Here is a 15,957-nt window from a genome sequence, read left to right as displayed (position 1 = left end):
TGTCCAGATCCCATCAGCCGTACGCAACATATTTATACTGACAATAGAAGCTAGATTGAAGTTTAGCATATGACTACTATTATGGAAGTGGAGGAAGCCCACATATCTGTACTAGTTTTGATATAAGAGGACCATGGAGTTTATCTATTACTCCTGGTAAACATTTACTCTTCCATGCCTGATCCCAGTTGGGTGAGTGAGACTACATATGGCATGTGCAATTGAATATACAACCTTTATCTTTATACTATGCATACTTATAGCTTGGGAATTCAGCAGCAGCTGGACTGGATTGTTTATAGAAGCGGTTTAAACAAACTACGCCAACTGGAGATTTCAAGTATATTGATTGGTACGACTTGGGATTGACCGCCTCATTCATCTGTAAAACTTATTTGGAGCTTTTCACTTTGCAGCCTGTTGTGTTTTGTTTGAACGGCGGAGCCAAATTCAGAGTATTGGACAATATGCTAACCGCGTGAGCAGTCATTCAATTTAATATCGGATATTTTCGAGATATTTCTACCATGGAGCTTTAGTATTCTGCTGGGTAGAATACGTGATGCATATTTGTTAGTGTTTAATTCAGCATTGTCTATTTTATCCATATAGCACAGTGGAAGTATTGATGGATTTACACAAGTTCATTTGATGCACTGTGAGATGCAATAATACATTTTATTACACTTTTTTACTTCTCTGTGTTATTCTTCTTTGGTGTACCGATGCATGTATTTATGTTTTAAAGTCAAGTGCTTTATATGCTCAATCAGGTGTGTTATTGTATTTATGTATTTATATTAGAGAGATTTTTTTGTATTGTTACCTTAGATCAGGGGTGTCAAACACAATTTCATTGTGGGCTGCATTGGCATAATGGTTGCATCTATAAAGCCTGGTACACATGAATAATCGTCCGTTATTTTTTTCCATGCTAGTCTCATATCGAAAATGAAGAGCTTACTCAAGTTACAAAAATTATTGTATGACAAAATAAAAAATTCAGAAGTGATGTAATGTATTGTATTGTATTCATATTGTATTTTTTGGACGAAAACTGTACTGATTAACCACTTGCCCACCAGGCACTTTCACCCCCTTCCCGCCCAGGCCAATTTTCAGCTTTCAGCGCTGTCATACTTTGAATGACAATTTCTCTGTCATGCTACACTGTACCCATATAACATTTTTATATACATTTTTTTATACAAAGAGATCTTTCTTTTGGTGGTATTTAATCATTACTGGGTTGTTTATCTTTTGCTAAATTAACGGAAAAAAGACTGGAAATTACGGGAAAAAAAATGTTTTCATAGTTTGTTATAAAATTCTGCTAACAGGCAATTTTTCTCCTTCGCTGATGTGCGCTGATGAGGCGGCACTGATGAGGTTGCATTGATAGGCAGCACTGGTGGACACCAATGAGGCAGCACTGGTGGGCACTGATGAGGAGGCACTAATAAGGGTGCATTGATAGGCGGCACTGATGGGCACCAATAGGTGGCACTGATAGGCAGCACTGATAGGTGGTACTGGTGGGCACTGATAAGTGACGCTGATGAGGAGGCATTGATTGGCAGCACTGGTGGGCACTGTTGGGACTATCAGTGTAGATGTCCCTTTTTCACAAGCTGGTTATCGGCTCTCCTCTATTCTACTCATGCTGACAGTGTGAGGAAAAGAATGGCGATAACTAGCTTGTGTTTACATCGTGGTCAGCTGTAATTGAACATAGCTGATCACTTGGTAATGAGTTGCCGATTGGTTCTTTACCCCAATCTGTGATAAGCTGTGTCCTGAGGACACAACAATCACAAAGCGCCCCGCCCACACCGTTCGTGGTAGGCGAGATCACGTGAGGATGTCATATGATGTCCTCCCAGAACTGGACTGTAGCCATCATTTGGCTATAGCGCGGTCAGGAAGTGGTTAATCAAAAAATTGAACATTCTGGTATTTATGGGGAAACAATGTGTGTTTATCCCTTGTGATAATTTCAGATGAACTGTCATAATTGGCTCTCGAAAGCTGTGTACTAGCGATCAGATTATCATAAGGGACTCAACCAAATAACCACCCCCAAGCCCCCCACCCCAAAAACCACATCGAACAGTGGGTGTGGCCTACCATAGGAGGATCCTGAAGGGGCAATAAATACCAGGAGTGCATTATATGTGGAGTTCAGGGATGCCCTATGTACAGAGTTCAGAGTTCAGATGTGTGCTACATACCAAGTTCAGGGTTACGCTATGTACAGAGTGTAGTTTAGGGGTGCCCTATGCACAGAATGCAAAGATCAGGGGTGTGCAGTGTACAGAGTGCAGTGTTGAGGAGTATGTTACATAGAATTCAGGTTTAGGGGTGTGCTATGCACAGCATGCAGGATTCAGCTCTCTTTCACAGGCTGTCCACATCTCACTTCCACCCCTCCTTGGCTCTCACCTCAGCACCACTCTCCCCCATCCTCCACCTCTGCACACAACTCCCCCCACAGCTCTCATCCCCCTTCCCCAAAAGCTTCCTGGTATCTCACCTACCTGGCCCAGCTCTAGTACTTCCCGGCAGTGTAGGCGACTCCACCTTTGTCTCTCACTTGCAAGGAGATCATTGGTCGGTAGCATCATTTGTCCCAGCTGTGAGTGCAGGGCAGGGATCTGTGAGAGCTACAGACAGGAAAGCTATCCTTGTAAACACAGAAGGCTTCTGTGTTTACAAGTGACAGTGGTGAGTCGGGAGTGGAGGCATAATCTGTAGGTGATAAAACAGAGTTCCACCACGTTCCGGCTAAAAAGAAGCCCTGAGTATGAGGGATACATGAAATGGCCTGGTGGGCCGGATTTGGCCTGTGGGCATTAGAACAAAGGTTGGCAATCCCAGCAAGTATGCTTGAGGTGGTACTCAATGCCTTTTCTGCTGGTGCACGATGCTTCTGGCCACCCACCTACATGACGGCAGCTCAGAATGTTCCACGCTGTGATCAAGGAAGCCCCCATCCAGAATTGTGTCATGAGCCCCTTCTACAGCTAGATCTAGATTTACAGCCACGGATAGGGGTATACAGGCGGTACAGAGGGGTCAGCAGGAAGGCTTGACCTGGATACACACATCAGATTCAGATTTAGTATGTAGTAATGAAAGGCAGACTAGGGAGAAAGCTAGAAAAGGGGGGATTACAGTACACAGCCTTCTCCATTATCATGCCATTATAGTTAGAGGTCTGTTTGCAATCAGGCACATGGTGTAACAGCACATTCTTCCAGACTTATATTGGATTACAAAAAGCGCTGTTGGGGTGACAACAAAGAACCCTCCACTGGCCTTGAAAAAAAAAGATCCTTTGTGCTGAGGTTTATGTGTGCCTGTAAGAATTGAATTTCTTCCATTGTAATTAAAAATTACAAGGACTGCAGAATATGTGTGTGGAGTATATGGAAGTAAGCTCATGCCCAAAATTTAGCCTAATTTAAAAACCCTTTGCTGTGGCACACCTCTCATGCCTCAGAACGTAATCAGCCTGATGTGTCCATCTTAAAGTAGAATTTTAATCTAAATCAATTAGTCTTAAAATGTTCCCTCTCTCCTTCTAACACCTATGCTGACAAACCTGTGTATAAAAGATATATATACTTCCCGTTTTCAGCCCACTCTGATTCAGTTATATGGCGGCTGCAGGGGAGAGAAGTGGTGATGTCCCCCATAAGCTTCCATGTCCCAGCCGTGGTTGGTAGTCCCTCCTCTCCCTTGCAGCCACCGCTGACTCACACAGGGGAACCAGATCATATGACTAGATCAGAGTAAGCTGAAAATAGGCAAGCGTAAACATCTGTTTTTACTAAGGTTTATCAGCATACGGCAGGAGAGGGAACATTTTTAAGAATAGTTATGTTGCAATTCCATTTTAAGTTCTAAAGTTGGGAGTTGTCATCGGTGCCTGTAAGGTGGTTCAGAGACACTGGTGGGGAGCATGCAGGGGAACCCTGTCAGGTAGGCTGTAGGGGGCCTGTGATTTCTTATGCCTGACCCTGCCTGACACTCTCAATTTCTTGCTAACATTTTTCGGCACATTAGGCTCAAAGGGTTGCTTACCCTGTGTTAGCAAGTTGTAAGCCAGTTTCTCAGTCATTTAAACCAACATACTGGCAATTCAAGAGAAATTTTAAAACCATATTATAGCATTTAAAGTTATTGTAAAAGGCTAAAATATATATTTTTTTAAATAAACATGTTATACTTACCTGCTCTCTGCAATGATATTGCCCCAAACCTCCTCTTCTGGTGTCCCTGCTGCAGCTCTTGGCTCCAGCACTACTCCATGCGCCGCCATAGGAAGCCACTTGCTTGGGGCTTGCTCCTGAGTCAGGGTGTGTGCGGTCATAGACACACACAGTGTGCCTGGGCCCAGCCCCTGCTCACAGGATTTGATTGGCAGCAGCACGAGCCAATGTCTCCTCCTGTGAGTGCAGAAAGAATGAGCCGCTACAGGAGGAGCACAGTGCTGGATCAAGTGAGGCTAAGTATTTGGGAAGGGGGATGGGGGTAATATAAATACTTGGACTTTTTTTTTTTTACCTTAAAGGGGTTGTAAAGCTTTGTTTTTTATATTCTAAATAGGTTCCTTTAGGCTAGTGCATTGTTGGTTCACTTATCTTTTCCTTCGATTTCTCTTCTAAATGTTTTTTTCTTTGTCTGAATTTCTCACTTCCTGTTTCTCCTCAGTAAACTTCACACCATCATCCGAGTGGTGTTTAGTCAGCCAGAATAGCTTACTGAACAGCTTACCGAGGAGGAACAGGAAGTGAGAAATTCAGACAAAGAAAACAAAGAAAAAAAACATTTAGAAAGGAAATCGAACCTATTTAGAAAATAAAAAATGAACCTTTACAACCTCTTTAATGCAGTAAACGTACTGAGGTAAAAAATGAAATGCCTTTGCAACCAGTTTAAAATACAGGAAAATAAATGTTCACTTAAAACGGTTCTGTGGGAAAATTAAAGGTTCTCCTATCTGGTTCCCACTTCCAGGTGTTTTGTATGTCTAATGCCGCGTACACATGGGCGGACTGTATGGCCTACTTAGTCCGTCTAAACACATTTCAGCGGACAGTCCGCTCGTGTGTGGGCTTCAGCGGACTTTTTCAGCGTGCAGTCTGGCGTACTAAGTATTTCTGATTTTCGAAATTCTGTCCGTCATACTTTGGTTTCAGCGGACAATCCGCTCGTCAGTGTGCTAGTTCGACGGACTAAGAATGGCGCATGCCCAGAAATGATTTACACGGCGGAAAGGTGCTTTGCTGTGTATTGGACTTCCTATTTCTAGTCCCGTCGTACGTGCTGTACACGTCATCGCGCAAGCTTTCGACGGACTGTTTGTGCATCCGTGTGTGGTCAAGTCCGTTCAGTCGAAAGTATGACGGACTGTCCGTCGGATTGTATGACGGACTAAGTATGCCATACAGTCCGCTCGTGTGTACGCGGCATAATGCCCTGTACACACGGTCTGACATTCCGACGACAAAATTCGTCGGATTTTTTCAAACAGATTTTGGCCCAAACTTGTCTTGCATACACGCGGTCCTACAAAGTTGTTGGAGAATCTGATCGCTCAGAACGCGGTGACGTAGAACACGTACAACGGGATTATAAAGTGGGCGGTAGCCAATAGCTTTTGTCTCGTAATTTATTCTGAGCATGCGTGGCACTTTGTCTGTCAGAATTGTCTACACACGATCGGATTTTGTTGTCGGAAAATTTTAGATCCTCCTCTCAAACTTTGTGTGTCGGAAATTCCGACGGAAAAAGTCAGATGGAGCCCACACATGATCGGATTTTCCAACAACATTATCCGATTGCACATTTTCCATCTGAAAATCAGACCGTGTGTACAGGGCATCAGACCCCTTCCCCCCCACACGGTGCACTATGGCTTCATCCAATGTCACTGGTTTGTCTGAGCTCCAGTCTTGTTAGCTCTGAAGGACCATACCAATGACATGGCAGTCAGGGGACACAGATTTCTGACACACCTGGAAGTGTCGGATGTTGAAGATTTCAGCATAGGGTGTGCCAAGACTGGATTCACTGGGAGTAGGAATGGTATGGAATCACAATTTCCTTTTCCAGGCTACTTTTTATTACATTTTCTTACACCTACAGAGTCGCTTTCAAAAGAAAAGATTTGGCTGGAATACCAGATTAGGCCAAGTGTCACAAATCCAATAGAATCATTCCATAAAACCATCTAAAATACAGACAATCCTTCCATTGTTCACCATGAAATGTATTCTTGGTACGGCTTGGGAAACTGAGGTTTGAGGTTTTAGCCAATCTGTAGCCACAGACCACAATGAGGGTGAGATAATGTCAGGAAAAAAGAAACAGGTTTAAAGGGTTTAAAGGGATAGCGTAACAAGGCTGTCAACTATGAAACCTAGAAGAACATTCTCAGGAAACTTTGCCTCTGATGGTTAATCTGCAGGTTGCACTTGTCAAGGGGTTGAAAAAGAAGGTTTAAATAATGGGTGCTTAACCTGTGGCCCACCAGCTGTTGCGGAACTACATCTCCTATCATGCCCCTGCCTTTGGGAGTGATGCTTGCAACTGTCAGCAGCTTGCAATGACTCATGGGAATTGTAGCTGGACGGCCACAGGTTGTGCACCCATGTTTTAACCACATAAGCCCCGGGCCATTTTGCTGGCCAAAGACCAGACCACTTATTGGGATTCGGCACTGCGTCGCTTTAACTTACAATTGCATGGTCGTGCGACGTGGCTCCCAAACAAAATTTACGTCCTTTTTTTCCCCACAAATAGAGCTTTTTTTTGGTGGTATTTGATCACCCCTGTGGTTTTTATTTTTTGCTCTATAAACAAAAAAAAAAATTGTTTTTACTTTTTGCTATAATAAATATCCCCAAAAAATGTATAAAAAACATTTTTTTCCCTCAGTTTAGGCCGATACATATTCTTCTACTTATTTTTGTCAAAAAAAAAATCGCAATAAATGATTATTGATTGGTTTGCGCAAAAGTTATAGCGTTTACAAAATAGAGGATAGTTTTATGGCTTTTTAATTAATAATTTTTCTTTTTTACTAGTAATGGCGGCGATCAGCGATTGTTATTGTGACTGCGACATTATAGCGGACACATCGGACATTTTTGAGGCATTTTTGGGACCATTGTCATTTATACAGCAATCAGTGCTATACAAATGCACTGATTCATGTGTAAAGGACACCGGCAGCGAAGGGGTTAACCACTAGGTGGCAGTGTAGGGGTTAAGTGTGTCCTAGGGGCGTGTTGCTAACTGTAGGGGGCGTGGCTGTGTTTTACACCTCACTGATCTCTGCTCCAATCACAGGGAGCAGAGATCAGTGTCACTGTTGCTAGGCAGAAAAGAGAGATGCTTGTTTACTTTAGCATCTCCCCGTTCCTCCTCCCCGTGAGACGAACGCGGGTATGACTGCGGCGATCGAGTCCGTGGGACCTGCGATTGAACTCACTGAGGTGCCGCACGTGATGGCACGGCGGCAAATTTAAAGGGACGCACCTGTACGCCCATTTGCCTCTCCGTGCCATTCTGCCGACGTACATCGGCGTGCACCGGTCGGGAAGTGGTTAAATGATGAATTTTTTTTTGTTTTTCCACAATGACCAGTGTGCCCCTGGGGCACTCGGCAGGAGGGAGGGGCCAGGAATGCAGACAGGGACCTGAGAAGAGAAGGATCGGGGCTGTTCTGTGCAAAACTACTGCACAGGGCAGGAAGGTATAGCATGTTTGTTACTGTTTTTTACTAAAAAAAAAAAACTTTCCTTTAAATATCACCTTAACTGAGCAAGCTGAAGCTAGAAGCTAAATGGTTGTTATGCATAGCAGTTACAGATTTGTTCTGATCCAGTTTTAGTAACCCCCCCTCCAATTAGCATAGCTCCCATTTGTCACTGATTTGGAGGGACTGTCCCTGATTTGGAGCAATGTCCCTTTGTCCCTCATACCTCCTCATTTGTCCCTCATTTTGGTCTGATCTATATAGTAGAATGTAAAATGCACTTTTTATCTACCAAAAAGGGTTTTCCAGCGCCAAATCTTTCATCTGATTTCTAAATTGCTGCATTTGTAAATTCCAAAGCCAATATAAAGGAATAGTAGTGGTAAAAAAGCACTTGTGGGTTTAACTAATCCTGTTTTTTTATACAATTCTTCCTTAAGTGGGCGTGGCAGGGGGTGTGTCCTATGCCTGCATACTTTTTCTGATAGGTGTCCCTCATTCCCATCTCAAAAAGTTGGGAGGTATGCAATTAGCATGAAGCATGAGCTGATTGTAGAGCCTAAAGGCCTGACTCAGCAGGGGGAATGTAGGATTTCTGCAGAGAAACTACTGCTTCCATGCAAACAGCTGATAAAAGATCAATACAACTTTAAGGACTAAAATTCATAGCAGGCATTGTTAGCTCTTCATAAGGACAAGAGATGTTGGTTGCAAGGGGCAGAGGTCTACCTGTCAGTGCAGACATGAAGCGGTGAAAGTTGGTGGAGAAATTGTTGCGTATGCTCTCAGGCCAGCTGGTGTTCCCGGAGAGGAGGGGGGCATAGATCCCGTTCATCATTCTCAGCAGCGCAGGAATGCTGGGCCCTCTCACAGAGCCAAACTGCAAGTTTTCTTCCAGATTCTCGGGCGTGAGGCATGCCCCCTCCTTACGTATAAAGTAGAAGAGCTGATCCGTGTTCTGAAAAGAAGGTTTAGATGGAGGGTATTTAATATATGGTACTATGCACGTTACCTTGTCACTTCTACCCATAGCTTTTAAAGGGCCTTTTTTTTTTTTTATCGTTTTTTTTAAATGACAATTTTTTTTATTTATTTTTTTATTGCATTTTAGTGTAAATATGAGATCTGAAGTCTTTTTGACCCCACATCTCATATTTAGGAGGTCCTGTCATGCTTTTTTTGCTTGTTTACATTCCTTGTAATAGGAACAAAAGTGACACCATTTTTTTTTAAACAGTGTAAAAATAAGAAATAAAAGGTAAAATAAGAAAAAAAAAAATGTAAACGAACCCCGTTCCGCCGAGCTCACGTGCAGAAGGACGCATACGTGAGTAGCGCCCGCATATGAAAACGGTGTTCAAACCACACATGTGAGGTATCGCCGCGAACGGTAGAGAGCAATAATTCTAGCCCCAGACCTCCTCTGTAACTCAAAACATGCAACCTGTAGAATTTTTTAAACGTCACCTATGGAGATTTTTATGGGTAAAAGTTTGTTGCCATTCCATGAGCGGGCGCAATTTTGAAGCGTGACATGTTGGGTATCAATTTACTCAGCGCAACATTATCTTTCACAATATATAAAAAATATGGGCTAACTTTACTGTTTTCTTATTTTTTTATTTAAAAAAGTGTATTTTTTTTAAAAAAAGTGCGCTTGTAAGACCACTCTGGAAATACGGTGTGACAGAAAGTATTGCAACGACCGCCTTTTTATTCTCTAGGCTGTTAGGGGGAAAAAAATGTATAATGTTTGGGGGTTCTAATTTTCTAGAAAAAAAAACAGTTTTTAACAAGTTTTTTTTTTTTTTTTACCAAAAACCTGTTTTTAGTAAACAAGACATCTAAAAAATAGGCCCGGTCTTTAAGTGGCTAATAAACAGGAAAGCAGTACATGCCCGGGATGTTACGCACTTGTGCTGGTACGCTGGCCTTGGCCTGAAGGCCCCTTAGAGATTCAAAGTACACGAACAGCGCCTCCTGGCTGACGTCCGATGCAAAGCGATCCAGTGCATCATCCACCTCTGGCGTGTACGCTTCGGGTGTCAGTTGGCTCAGAACGATCCTTTGCTTTAGGTTGGGTTTCTGGAAGACACAAGCAGATATAAATTATATGGAGGTGGAAAGGAGACACAGAGAAAAACAGGTGGGCAGGACTGTTACCTGCTGGGACGGTGGAGTAGTCCAAGCATCACACTCCAAAGTCTCGTTTTCAGCATTAGCGCTCACAATTCCAAGAACCAATCACAGCTCAATTTCCCACAACTATATACTTCTGCCCACCCGTCTATAACCTCTTAATGATGAAGGTCAAATCTTTTAATGCCCAAAAACAGTTTTTCAACTATGACATGTGTTTGTAAAACTGTACACATCTTTGCAACAATATTAGGGGTCTATTATTAGGGGTCTATTTGTAAAACATTTGTTGTATGAATGTCAGAAACAAGCTGAAGGAAATTTCACTGTATGTTATCTGATAGAATCATTTCTGTATCTTCAGCTCCATCTAGTGGCCAAAATTCAGTATAACTTTCTAGAATGTCTCAATGAAGAAAAATACCACATTTGGCCACTAGATGGAGCTAAAGATACATAAATGATTCTATCGGATAACATAGAGTGAAATTTCCTTCAGCTTGTTTCTGACATTCATACAACAAATGTAGTGGCCACATCAAGTAGCCACAATGCAGTAAAGCTTTCTAAAACACCTCAATGAAGAAAAATACCACATTTTGGCCACTAGATGGAGTCGATGGTACAGGAATTAATCTATTAGAAACCATACAGTGATATTTCCTTCAGCTTGCAGGAATGAGTCAATAAATATTTTAATAAAAAGACCCCAGGTGGATTATACCTTGTTGTTTTTTTCCAGGACCAATTGGGCTTTCACTTGATGGTAAATGGTAATAGATATCTTTTATTTTTATTATCGAATAAAACGTGTGTATATTTGTTTGTAACCGTAGTACAGCACAGAAACAAAAGTGCACAATGTACTTTTTTTTATCCTACCTAAAAAACATTGATGCTGACCTTTGACCCTGACCTTGACCCTAACACTGACCCTGACATAGATCACATCCTGATCTAGCCATTTCATTTTTTTCACAGAATTCTTTTTTTTATCCTTTTTTCTCTTTTAGATACAATGCTTCTCTGGTACAGAGACTGATGTGACTGGCTCAGTGGTCTCTGTACAGCACTGCGGTATATGTCAGAGCTATATACTGTAAATGTATAATAATAATAGTGTGTGACTGTGGGGAGACATTAGAGTGTAAGCTTTTCTGGTACAGAGACTGATGCGACTGGCTCAGTGGTCTCTGTACAGCACTGCGGTATATGTCAGAGCTATATACTGTAAATGTATAATAATAATAGTGTGTGACTGTGGGGAAGACATTAGAGTGTAAGCTCCTCTGGTACAGAGACTGATGTGACTGGCTGTGGGTAACAGAAATAAGTGTACAGTACAGGACCCATATAGAGTGACGTGCCATGGCAGTGGTAATGTGGTGTTCTGGGATATAGGTGAAATATCGGAGAAGGGTTTGTATGATGGTGCCAAGTGATGAGAGGTGTGCGCGGCTCCAGGCACAGCGAGGAGATGATACGGAGAGATGATGGGCGCACAGAGGGGGCTGATGGGAGATTCGCTGTGTAGAATTGTCTCCCGTGCCTCCAGGCGAGAACATTTGCAGACTAATGATTTCATGTTGCCAACATCTGTTCTGCACCGAGGAAAACACGAGCCAGATGCTGAGCACAATATTCCCCCTCCCCCGACCTCGCAGCCCAGAACAAACTCTGCGTCAGCACCGGCAATCGGTGACATGTCCTGGGCAGAGCGCTAATACCGAGACACCGCTCTGTACATACCGCACTTTCACTGGTCACATGGTCTGTCTGTATCCCTTACTCAACTGTCTATCTAATTATCTATCTATGTTTCAATATTTTTATTAAAGGTTTTCAGTACAATACAAACAATAGTCTCATTAATGCGGCAACGTGTTACATCAAGAACAATGCATAATGGGCTAACACACCGGTCAGTTCCATAAACATGCTGGCGGCAGCGAAATAGGTGCCTTATCCAATAACCCCGGACCACATAGGATCCCAGCTGCCGGTGCTTATACCTCTTGAGTGATATAAATATCCAATCATTTAGCTAGCACCGCTAAATGAGAGATATAAAGAATTCAACAGAGAACAGTAAAGAAAAGAGGAAAGACCCTATAGCAGGGAAAGAGAAAAGAGTAGCGAGTAGAAAAAGGTGGAGAAAAGAGGGAAAGGGGGAGAACTGGGTGGGAGGGGGGGGGGGGGAGCCGTAGTCCTGGATTCTCAAACTCATGTTACCGTGACAACGTTATACAGCATGTGTCCCGGAACCATTAGTTAGATAGACAATCCATGGATCCCAAATTCTATAAAACATTTTCATCCTGTCTTGTGACAGTGCGGATAACTGTTCGTTTAGCATTAGCCATGACATTTTATGTTTAAGCTGGGCTATCGGTAGTGCGGCTGATCTCCAGTTACGAGCTATGGTGATCTTAGCTGAAATAAATATAAAGGTAAGGAGCCGCTGCTGAGGCCTGGAAGCCTCTGCCGCCTTGCCCCCTAAGAGGGCCAGCTTAGGTGATTTCCTCAGGTTCAATCCTGTGATAGTATAGACAAAGTTAAACACTCTAATCCAAAACCTTCTGACCTTCGGGCATGACCACCAAATATGGTAGGTGGTCCCCACCTGGCCGCATCCTGTAAAACAATGGGACGGAGCTCCCGGAACAAAAGCGGCCAATCTGGCTGGGACCATGTACCACCGCAACAATACCTTGTAATTAGCCTCTATCACCGATGTGTTGGCGAGAGAGCGATATGCCGTCTCAGAGAGCGTGCACCAGTCATCTAAGTCAAAAGATTCCTGAATGTCCCGCTCCCACTGGACCATATAACTCAACTTCTTCCCTGGACCCCTAAGTAATGCGTAGATGGCAGATAAATGGCCTCTTATTTTGTCATATTGCATACTCAACTGCTCCATGGGAGTCAGGGAACCCAGGTCTCCCCTACGGACCATACTCTGCACGAAATGCCTTAATTGGGCACATCGAAACTTCTCCGAGGACGGCATATCAAATTTGTCAGTTAGAGCTTGTTCAGAAAGTATACCCCTACGGTCACATAGGTCAGCAATGCGCAATAGCCCTTTATTTGTCCACCAACTAAACAGTTGAGGAGAGAGGCCCGGGGTGAACTCTTTGTTATTAAGTAATGGCGCCAGCGGGTTGTGGGGCGATCTGAATTTGTATATTTTGGACAGCCTGTCCCATATAGCCAGAGCCCGTGACAGGGTAGGACACAATATCAGCGGTCTATCCTTCATTGGAAGCCATAATAGCTGTGAAACCTGTGAGGGACGACAGGAATAAGATTTCATATCCATCCAAATAGCATGTGTGTGGCATGAGTGGTACCTGGTAAGGTGGGCCAGCTGAGCCGCATGATAATATTTCTGCAGATCCGGCAGGCCCAGTCCCCCCTGCTTCCTTAGGGTGTACATGGTACTCCTGTTCACCCTGGGCCTCTTGTGTCCCCAAATAAACCTAAGAATGTCATTTTGCAACATTTGTAGATCCCTATGCAGAATAGCCACCGGTAGGGTACGGAACAGATACAGTATTCTAGGTAACACATTCATTTTAATAGAGTGCAGTCTGCCGAACCACGATGGAGGGTGTAGTTGCCATTTAGCTAGGTCCGCTGCCAGTGTCTTGTAGAGTGGGGGGTAATTCTGCCTGTATAACTTCTGGATAGTTGGGGTCAGATTAACACCAAGATATGGCAGTGCCTCCGACTCCCACTTAAATTGGTATGTGCTCTCTATAGCTTTCTGTGTGGCCTCCGACAGGGAAAGATTGAGCGCTTTAGATTTGGACTGATTAACTCTTAACCCCGAGATTTCGGAGAAGGGTTGAAGAATCGCATATAGGTTAGGGAGAGAAGTAATTGGTGACGTCAGCGTGAGCAAGAGATCGTCAGCAAACAGTAGGCATTTATGATCTCTGTTTCCACACCTAATCCCCTGAACATCCTGACATTCCCTAATCCTAATGGCCAGTGGCTCTATTGCAAGAACAAACAGGAGCGGGGACAGTGGGCAGCCCTGCCTCGTACCCCGTCTAATCGGTAGAGGTTCAGAGGAATATCCCCCACAGCATCAACGATGCCGATGGTGTGTCATAAAGCGTTCCGAGGAGAGTCAAAAAGCGCTCACCAAAACCATATCTGCGTAGGACCGCAAATAAATATTCCCAAGAAAGGGAATCAAACGCTTTCTGAATATCCAACGATAACAGCATTCCCCGTCTAGAGCCTCCACCATCCCAGTCCGACTGCACTGCTGATATAAGATTAATTAGCCTACGGGTCTGATCCGATGCCTGCCTAAGCGGGACAAAGCCGGCCTGGTCAGGGTGGATATAGTTTGGCAGAAAAGTGTTAAGTCTAAATGCTAAGACTTTCGTTAAAATCTTTAGATCGGTATTGATCAGGGAGATCGGTCGGTAATTCGCACAGTCCCCGTGATCCTTGCCCGGCTTAGGAATGACACTAAGATAAGCCACATTTTCATGTAAGGGTATCCTGCTTCCCTTCCAAAGCCCATTAAAATAAGAGCACAGGTGAGGAATCAGGACATCCTGGAATTTCCTATAATATTGGCCTGGAAAGCCATCTGGTCCCGGGGCCTTCGAGGGGTGGAGTGACTTAATCGCCATTTTAATCTCTAATTCCGTGAATTCCGCCTCCATCAGATCCGCGTGAGTTCGCGTCAATTGAGGCAGCGGAACATCACGGAAAAAGAGATCAGCTTTACGAGAATCGTACGCAGTCTGTGAGCCATAAAGCTTGGAATAGAACTTGTAAAATTCCTGCAGAATAAGTTCAGGGTTTTGTGTGGAGCGACCCGTAGAAAGCCTCAGTTTAGGTAACGTAGGCGTATGTGGCCGGGGAACCAGTTTCCTGGCCAACATAGTATTCGGTTTGTCACCCATTGTATAGTACCTATGTTTAGTCCAGCCCTAATTATCTATCTATACATCCATCTCTACCTAATTACCAGTCTATATCTCTATTTATCTATCATTTAATCTAATCTATCTATTCATCTATCTCTTCCTAATTATCAATCGGTCTTTGTATCAATCAGTTTATCTATCTATCTAATAATTTATCGATCTACATCTACCTAATTACTAGTCTATATTTCTATCTATCTGTCTACCTACCTTAACCCAATTATCACTCGTTCTATCCATATATCAATCCATTTGTCTATCTATCCATCTCTAACTAATTACCAGTCTATCTTTTTATCAGATCTATCTAGCTATCCATCTATCTATATCAACCTTAACCCAATTATCAAATCTCTCTAGCCATATATCAATCCATTTGTATATCTATCTATCTATCCCTAATTATCAATCGGTCTATCCCTCTATCAATACATTTGTCTATCTATCCATCTCTAACTAATTACCAGTCTATCTTTTAATCAAATCTATCTATCTATAATTATCAAATTGTTTGATAGAAAGAAAGACCGATTGATAATTAAGGTAAGATAGATAGATAGATAGATAGATAGATAGATAGATAGATAGATAGATAGATAGAAACAGATGGATAGATAATTAAAAAGATGTAGATAGATAAATTATTAGATAGATAGATAAATTGACTGATAGAAAGAAAGACTGATTATCTATTGACATCTTTTTAATTATCTATCCATCTATCTCTACCTAATTAGCAGTCTATCTTTCTATCTATCTTTCTACTGTATCTATCTATCTCAACCTTAACCCAGTTATCATCGTTCTATCTATCTATCTATCTATCTATCTATCTATCTATCAAATCTATCTTTAATTATCAAATTGATTGATAGAAAGAAAGACCGATTGATAATTAAGGATAGATAGATAGATAGATAGATAGATAGATAGATAGATAGATAGAGAGATATATTGCTAATTAGGTAGAGATAGATAAATTATTAGATAGATAAATTGATTGATAGAAAGAAAGACCGATTATCTATCTACGACTTTTTAATTATCTATCCATCTATCTCTACCTAATTAGCAGTCTATCTTTCTATCTATCTA

At 42.6% G+C, this 15,957-nt stretch overlaps 1 protein-coding gene across 1 annotated transcript in view; it reads right to left on the bottom strand.

Annotated features, from left to right (window-relative positions):
• DNAH2 (dynein axonemal heavy chain 2) overlaps nt 1–15,957 on the bottom strand; it is a 328,965-nt gene that overhangs the window by 289,525 nt on the left and 23,483 nt on the right. The window contains exons 4-5 of the mRNA XM_077470685.1: nt 9,683–9,853; nt 8,498–8,726 (exon numbers count right to left, since the gene is read on the bottom strand). Coding sequence (XP_077326811.1) covers nt 8,498–8,726; nt 9,683–9,853 — 400 coding nt within the window. The remainder of the gene's footprint in view (nt 1–8,497; nt 8,727–9,682; nt 9,854–15,957) is intronic.

This window comes from Lithobates pipiens, unplaced genomic scaffold (assembly GCF_037356315.1).
Source record: "Lithobates pipiens isolate NorthernLeopardFrog02 unplaced genomic scaffold, aLitPip1_a1.2 Scaffold_8, whole genome shotgun sequence".
In the NCBI taxonomy this organism is placed as follows: Eukaryota; Metazoa; Chordata; class Amphibia; order Anura; family Ranidae; genus Lithobates; species Lithobates pipiens.
The sequence above is the reverse complement of the archived record's forward strand: the minus strand, read 5'-3'. Positions and strand labels throughout refer to the sequence as shown.